The 8643-nt window shown below is 38.2% G+C and overlaps 1 protein-coding gene across 1 annotated transcript; it reads right to left on the minus strand.

The window, feature by feature from the left end:
- Nucleotides 1-794: 794 nt before the first annotated feature.
- Nucleotides 795-8345, minus strand: LOC121744269 (protein MLP1-like). The gene is made up of 8 exons (XM_042137749.1): nt 8005-8345; nt 7761-7896; nt 5501-7653; nt 3419-4761; nt 2803-2933; nt 1915-2699; nt 1608-1720; nt 795-1351 (listed from the first exon to the last, which is right to left on the minus strand). Exons 1-8 carry the CDS (start codon nt 8059-8061, stop codon nt 1024-1026), a joined length of 5046 nt encoding a protein of 1681 aa, XP_041993683.1. The 5' UTR covers nt 8062-8345; the 3' UTR covers nt 795-1023.
- Nucleotides 8346-8643: the final 298 nt, after the last annotated feature.

Below are 8643 nucleotides of genomic sequence, written 5' to 3' on the forward strand. Positions count from 1 at the left end.
ACAGAATTTCACTTATTGACCATAGTGCACCCATATATATATATATATATATATGGGTGCACTATGGTCAATAAGTGAAATATATATATATATTTATGTTATATTTATACTAAAATTTATAATAGAATCCTCTATTATACAAAAATAAAAAAGAATCAAATTTAAATGGTATTTTGAATATTTTGAGTATAATAGTTTTTTTTTTGGTATAACAGTTATAACGGTATATTGTACCGCAGTTCGGTATACCAAAATGCGGTACAGTATACCGAACACAGTATGGTAATGGTATCAAAAACTACCTTACCGAATTTTCCGGTAAGTATGGTATTCTGTCATACCGTGACTTTCGGTATGGTATACGGTATGACACTCACAGTACGATATACCGTACCGAACCACCCCTTACGACACTACTATTATTCTCTATATTTCTGAAAGATGTGAAAAATGAATTAAAATAGTTGTACCTCCGATAAGTAATAGCCTCTTGTCTTCAATTTCTGAAAGATGTGAAAAATGAATTAAAATAGTTGTACCTCCGATAAGTAATAGCCTCTTGTCTTCAATTTGTCTTAGAAAATACAGTCCACAACTTCAATCTGTAAGACTAACAATACGAATAAACTAATAATAGCAACTTGTTGGGCTATGTTTTGTGCTAGGATAAGTCAATAAAGAATGAAGGAGACGTTCAACAATGTCACATTCACACAGTGACACAGTTTGATTATTATTGATGTTCTCAAATTTTAATTTCAGAAAAATAGAGAAAAATAGGGGACTCGGTGTAGTTGGTTCAGCTCAAAATAACGAAATATTAACTGAATCAATGTCGAACAAAATTCTGAAATATTCAGCTCATTTTAACTTGAGAAAAATTGGAGAAGAGAAGACCTTTGGACTTTGGTTCTTCGAAGCCTCCACTGCTGTACACAAAATTCTTCAAGAAGAATGGGACTCGAACTCAATTTGAACGTACAAAATCCTTTCTTTTCGCCTATGTCTGAACTAAAACTCTGTCTAAGGGATAAAACCGATCTGCTGGTTGCCCTCACTTGCGGATAAATGAATCCTCATGAGTGACTGTTGCTCGTGACTCAAGGAAGAAAACCACTCCCTTATAAATCTGTAGTGAATGGACTGACTACTCACCGCTGCTAGAGTTTCAGCTTTACCTTCAGCGATCTCCTCAAATTTGATAGGAGTGACACCAAGCAAAGATGTTATAAGGGCAGCTTGGACAAAAATACTCAATCTCTTGAATGTGATTTCCTGAGCATATTTTGAGAACCAGTCTCTTAATTTCTTAACACCAGGATCCTCGTATCCAGCAGCACCAGCTCCAATCCTGCACGACAGATGTAGGAGTTAGTTGCTTTGGATCATGAAAAGGAAAAGGAAAAGGATTATAGATGGTCAACACAATTGAAAATGTCGTTCATGGAGTATGTTTTTTCACTTTTGGTACAACTGTGGAATCTTAAAATATGTATCACGAGGCCATATTATTTAGTAAAGCTAAATGGGGGACTATGCCACAGCAGGCATTAATCATAATTTTACTGATACATCCATACAGAATTACAGATTGTTTCGGACCATACCTCCCAAGTTGGCCAAGAAGCATGATGATAGCAGCAGAGAATCCCTCCGTTATATGTAACTCCAAATATTCACAAATCTGCCCTACGAGGTGATCAGATGTCCAATCCCAGTTCTGCATGTCAACAGATATTGAAGGTAGTGAGGCATACAAAAATACAACGAAAAATGCTGAATCTGAGAGAATCTGAAACGAAAGTGGTGTCAAGCAAAGCCAGTGCATAATAAACAACTTTACCAATTAAAAGAGATAAGCAGACTAGTGATAAACCAACGAAAGCATCAGAAAGATATAGACAAGATTCGTACCATGACTGAAGCTAGAAGCTCAACCAAAGAAATAATATCAAGGAAGTTGTATGAATTCTCATCACATGCCAAACTCGACAAGGCAGCCTCTCCAGAGCCTGAAACTTCTTTGCCTCCCTCCTCATGGCGAGGTAGTGTAGGAAACAGCAAACAGACTAAGGAAAGTGAATCTTGTGGCCATAACCCACAATGACACTGCTTTTGGAGGTTCTCTAACAGCATCACTGCGGCATCTTTCACAGAAACTGCACCCGCTGAGAATGGACAATGTGTGCATACCAACATGCTAGATGGGTTTCTAACATCTGACTGGGAAAAGGATATAGAATTGGCTGACTCAGTTTGCTCCTCAAGAAACATAACCACGGATTTTACAATAGACATAACTACAGAGTACTGCTGAAGGGTAAAGTATTTTGAGCCACATATGAGAGCAAAAACATGAAGAATAGCCAACATTACTGGACGGTCAAGCTTCTGCATTCTAATAATGCTACATGATGTCTCACAAACATAACCAATATAATCAACAGCTGAGCACAATGATGCTAACAGACTACCCCCTGCAACCAGCAGATGAGCTGAAGCAGCCACTTCCAACAACATTATGTGATTGTCATTTAAAATGAGGTTCAGTTTGGAAGAAACATGGGACTCCGACTCAGCAGATGCACCACCGTAAACAAAAACTTTACTCTGCTGAAGAAAATCTTCAATGATAGCAAGCATTTCAAAAAAACCACACGACTCCATAGCCATCCTTCTCAAAGATGGATCAGATAGTGCTGCGCAGAAAGAAGGAATTCCTTAGAAACACTAAAATAATAATGGAAGAAAAGAAACTGCAATGTACAACAATGAAATTTTTAAGTCTGTTATAGAAAATACCTGAGTTGAAGAGTACGCTCACTGAACCAAGAGCCTGGACAAAATTACCACCTAACCCATTTGTCAAGTTCTTCAGTCCGAGCTCAGAAATTTCAGGCAGTATTAGCGACAAGAACACGCATGCTTTTTCCCTGCAACCACCAACATAACGTAAAGAACTATAATTAGCAAATCTGGGCTGAAATTTTTTTTTTGTTTTTCATTCTTCAAACTTTTCATTTTTAATATTAGAAATATGATGACACCCATCAAGTGTGGCAAAGCATGGTATCGTTTCGGGTCTTTCATGCACCAGAAGTTGCAGAACCTAGAAGTCAGCATGGATATTTAAACCATGGGAAGTATGCAGAACACAAATACCACACAAGTCTGGTCCTTGTGGTCAACGGCCCTATAATATTAAGTACTATCTCTATTCAAAATTCTTAAGATGTCTGTCAGTATTGTATCTGGAGGGCCAAACAGCTAAGGGGGTGAAATAAGACTCATAACTCGTAAGCATCCTACAATCTATCTTCTGGCAGTACCAAACAAATTATAGTGACAGTTAACTCCTAGAACAAATTGATAATAAAACAACTAAAGTAAGTAACCACTACCAAATAAACTAACTCACCTAGTTGAGAGATCTTTAGCTTTAGGAAGGATGTGTATAACGTTTTGAATGAACATCTCCACTGAATGATCAAACGAACATAGCGGCATGCAACTGCATATTGTCTGAAGGATCCTCAAAATGCTAGAAATGTCTTTGTTGTCTGAGGATACAATTAAAAACTTTGGAGTCTCACCACAACTAGATGCACTTCCGTTTTCACATGATTCAATAGTTTTGTTTCCAGAACCAGTAAGATAAGGCATTCCCAACTTCCGACTTGAAACATGGATTTCTTGACAATGAGTATCACTTGCTGCTAGTGGAGTTGTATCTTTCGGAAAGTGGTCAGAATTATGCTCCATTTGCAACAGTGATGGAACAGAGCCACCGTTAGATACAAAACTAGTGAGATTCTTTTCCGTTTCAATAACGGTATAACTACTCACATTTGGCAACCCCTCTTGGGAACTCTCATGTACCAGCATCTCAGAGCTAACTACTTCAACCCCAGGTAGAGTAGGAGATAGGGGCCTGGCAATCGCTCTACGATAGGATTCTTCATCAGCAGCATTGTCCATCTCTAGCAACTTCATATAGTCACCAGTGAACATCTGGTCAAAATCTGGAGTGGACAGGTTGTGTCCTGAAATATTATTTGTTCCATCCCTCAAGACCAAATCAGATCTGACTGCATCAGACCCTGGTGATGAAGCAGGTATACAAGCATCTGAGTTATTGATATCAGAATCAGGGATGCCTTTTGACTGCCCAGAGTCTTGCGGATGGTGAATAATTACCATTCCTTCTGAAGAGGTTTTCCTCTTCTTGAGAGGTCTGAAAAGCTCTGTCGAAGTTCCTTTCAGACTCTCTTCTCGAGGTTCATCCATTTGACCATTGAGAATATCATGCAGTACGGGTAGTTTTTCAGACACCTGTTGTTGCAACTTCTCACCCGTAACATACAAATTTTCTACGGGCTTTGCTGCACCAAGAATCCTCTTCTTCTCACGCAAGACAACTCTTCTTTTACTAGAACTGTCTTTCAATGGAGTCCTAGATCTGTTATCAGCTTTAGATACATTTTGCTTGTTTTGCATCTTACCAGAGATCTTTGGAGTGAAGTTTGACACATCCTCCCCCAGGTTAGCTGATGTCATAATAGATAATGTGTCTCTTTCCTGTGATCCCACCAAGGGTCGATCAGCAAAAGATGCCGAACTAGAATATAAGGCAGAACCCTGTAAGATTTTTTGGTTGGAACCTCGATATGGAGGGTCCATCCTAGAATCTATACCTGACATGAGTAGCCTATGATCCCCATCGATGCCTAATATTTCCCTGTCGGTGGTCTGACCGCTAATCTGAAAGTAACATAAACGAGCCAATTAGCACCAGTCCACACATGAGGGCACAAATTAGGACTATAAATATGGAATCATATGTGTACAATTGACACTAACAAAAGTCAGGGTACTATTTCTCAAGCACTTTAAAAGACTAAATAATACTTATACAGGTCTTTAACCTATACATTCACACTGCCATACAATTGTTTATTGCCAAATAAATAAGTCCTGGAGAGAGTTGAGACTTGACATGTGAGATGTTGGAATGCTTTATATAGTACATCAACCAATATAAAAATCTATAATCAACAGCAATATTATCATCACCATATCATGCATGCAAAGATAAAAGTCTACTTTATTAGACACTAGAAATCAGCTGTCATTTGCATTATCTTATCTTATATTTCATAGATTCACACACGAGCCCAGTGAAACATAATATTGCTAAACTAAAAACAACAATAAAGGACCACCAAAGTTCAAACCAATGCACAAATAGAGCTACAGTAGTGATTACATGAACAGAGAAGTAGAAGTAACTAGCCATGATGGCTATGAGCAAAAAGTAAAGCTAGTGATAATGATGTAGATTGCTGCAATCAATTATCTCAACTACAAGAAATAGACAAAAAGAAAAACACAAATATGCAAGAACTCTTTCTATAAATTCAGAAACAAGATACACAGACTACACATTCCTGATTAATAATGAATATGAAAGTGTTTAACGATTATGAGTGAGAAAACTAACCCTTTTCAACTGATCTATGCCTCCAGAGCCATGCAACAAACTTTTATCTAGCTTATTCAAGTGTTGTTGGAACTGGTGATTCTCCTGCTTTAGGCGACATAACTCTTGTTCTAGTACCTTGTTACGAAAAGCTTCTATCTTTGTTGCTTGCTTGGCATGTTTTGCAAGCAACTTTTCTAGCTCCAATTGTTTCTTTAGAAATTCAACTGAATCAGTTTCAAAATTGATATCATTGTTTGTTATGGGAGAAATACCAGTATAATTTCTCTGTGAAATGAACTCCTGCATTTCCTTCTGCAACCCTTCTAACCTGAGCTTGTAATTCTCTAACTGCTCAGATAGTTGATCGGCCCGGTGTTTTTGTTCCATGGACATCTTTTTGTGTTCTTCTGCAACTTTTGTCTGTTTCTTTGCTTTCTTTTTCGCTGAATCTGCACGCCTTTTCTCCCTAATAATAGTATGGTCTTTCTCCAAAAGCATTTTTTCCACCCACTTAGAGAATTGGGTGTCATGCATTAGCATTTCAGTACGTGCATCAGTGGCTAGAACTGCATTCCTGCTGGGACTGGATTTATCAACCCTATTCTTAGCCTCTTCCAATTTCTGATTCAAATCATCTGCCCGAGTTTTCTCAGACATAGCCCTCTTCATATTCATTTCAGACAGTTTCTGTTGCTCTTTAGATTTGTCCACCACCAACTTTGCCCTTTTCCTTTCTTCAGTGGCTTTCTGTTTCTCCACCTCCACTTTTTTCTGAGCAGCTTCAGATTTAGATTTCTCCAATGCCAACATTGACTTTAAATCATCAGTTTCCTTCTTAAACTTCTCCAACAAAAGCTTATCTTCAGATTTTTCAGAGCATTTATTTTTAAGCAACTCACCCTCTAATTGTTCAACCCTATTTCTAGCTTGTTCCAACTTCTGATTTAAATCATCCGCTCGAGTTTTCTCAGACATGGCCCTCTTCAGATTCGTTTCAGCCAATTTGTTTAGCTCTTTAGATTTGTCCACCGCCAACTTTGCCCTATTTCTTTCTTCAGTGGCTTTCTGTTTCTCCTCCTCCACTTTCTTCTGCGCAGCTTCAGATTTAGATTTCTCCAAAGCCAACATTGACTTTAAATCATCAGTTTCCTTCTTAAACTTCTCCAACAAAAGCTTATCTTCAGATTTTTCAGAGCATTTATGTTTAAGCATCTCAACCTCCAATTGTTCAACCCTAATCCTAGCTTGTTCCAACTTCTGATTCAAATCATCTGCCCGAGTTTTGTCAGACGTGGCCCTCTTCAAATTCGTGTCAGCCAGTTTGTTTTGCTCTTTCGATTTGTCCATCGCCAACTTTGCCCTTTTTCTTTCTTCAGTGGCTTTCTGTTTCTCCACCTCCACTTTCTTCTGAGCAGCTTCAGATTTAGATTTCTCCAAAGCCAACATTGACTTTAAATCATCGGTTTCCTTTTTAAACTTCTCCAACAAAAGCTTATCTTCAGATTTTTCAGAGCATTTATGTTTAAGCAACTCACCCTCTAACTGTTCAACCCTATTCTTAGCTTGTTCCAACTTCTGATTTAACTCATCTGCTCGATCCTTCTCCAAACTTGTTTCAGTAAGTTTTTGCAGGTCTACAGATTTAGCCACTGCCAAGTCAGCCCTTATTCTTTCATTAATGGATTTCTGTTTCTCTGCCTCCAATTTCTTCTCAACATCTTCTGATCTAGCTTTTTCTAAAGCCAACATTGACTTCATATCATCAGTTTCTTTTTGCAACTTCTCCCACTTAAGTTTATATTCCTCAGCATTTTTCCTATCTATTATAGCAGCCTTCTGCAACTCACAAATCTGATTTATTCCCTTCTCTAACTTCTTCAAAGCTTCATCAGCTTTCTTCTTCTCCAACTCAGCGCTCTTCTTTTCAGAAGCTGCCTTCCCCCTCTCTTGGTCCAGAAGCTTGTTCAATTGCTTAATTTCTTCTTCAGACTGAGCAATCCGTTCTTGAAGCTGTTCATCTTCTTGGTGAGAAGCAGAGCCGCTGCTTTGCTTCAGCAATTGAATCTCATCTTGAAGAGCCGAAACCTCATCCTCAAGATCAGTACACCTACCATCCACTTTATCTTTCTCATCTTTCCAAAAATCAACCTGCAATTTGAGTTCATCCAATTCTGGACGAAAGAAAATTAAAGCATCATAAGAAGGAAGGAATAACAATGATTAACATAATAATAATAACAATAATAGATGCACAAAATAATAGAGAGACGCAAATCACCTTTCCTCAGACTCCCCTTATCTTTCTCGACCTCGTCATATTTCTCCTGCAAGTGTATCGTGCAGTCGCGAAACTTGTTCTTCAACAAATCAATCTTCCCAAACCTCTCCAACAGCTTTGAGTGCTTCTTTTGCAACTGCAAGAATCGACGGAAATTTAAAACCACTAAAATAACTCTGCAAATAAAACTCCAACAAAAAAAAACCACAAACCGGGGAAAATATCGGAATAAAACTAAGATTACCGTGGCACAGCAGGCACCGGAAGGCTTGTCTTCCTGCACCGCCACATCCTGCGCCATTCCTTCAGAAGCGTTAAATGACACCCTCAATTTCTAGAAAAATCAAAAACGACGCGGGGAATGTATCCCAACGATTGGAAGCGGAATCTAGCATTGTAAGAAAGAATGAACCGGCCATTGGCTTAATAAACCCATGAAAGCGACGCGGTTTAACGCGCGTCAGTGGAAGAGATGAAGCGAGTGAAGATCGATGATTTCGTAACAGTCAAAATGTTACCCTTTGTTGCTCCCAAAACCCCCAAATATATTCTGCTGTTTCAGATAAACCCTAGAATCAGAGATACAGTAACAAATTGTATTTTAGAATAACAAAAAAAAACAATGGAGCTTAGATCTAAGATTTCATCAGTCCTAGGGTATCCGTGATAGCCCAGCCACAAACTCCTCCTGCCACATCATTAATACTAAAAATCATCCTGCCACATCAGAAATAGCTCAGCCATAGCCTAGCCATATCATAAATAGCACAGCCACATCAATAGCCACATCACTAATAACACAATATACGGAATTTAATTTACAAGACATATACGGGAAACATTAATAATACTATTTTAATTTTAAAAAAAGTACAATAAATTA

Source organism: Salvia splendens, chromosome 8 (genome assembly GCF_004379255.2).
Source record: "Salvia splendens isolate huo1 chromosome 8, SspV2, whole genome shotgun sequence".
NCBI lineage: Eukaryota > Viridiplantae > Streptophyta > Magnoliopsida > Lamiales > Lamiaceae > Salvia > Salvia splendens.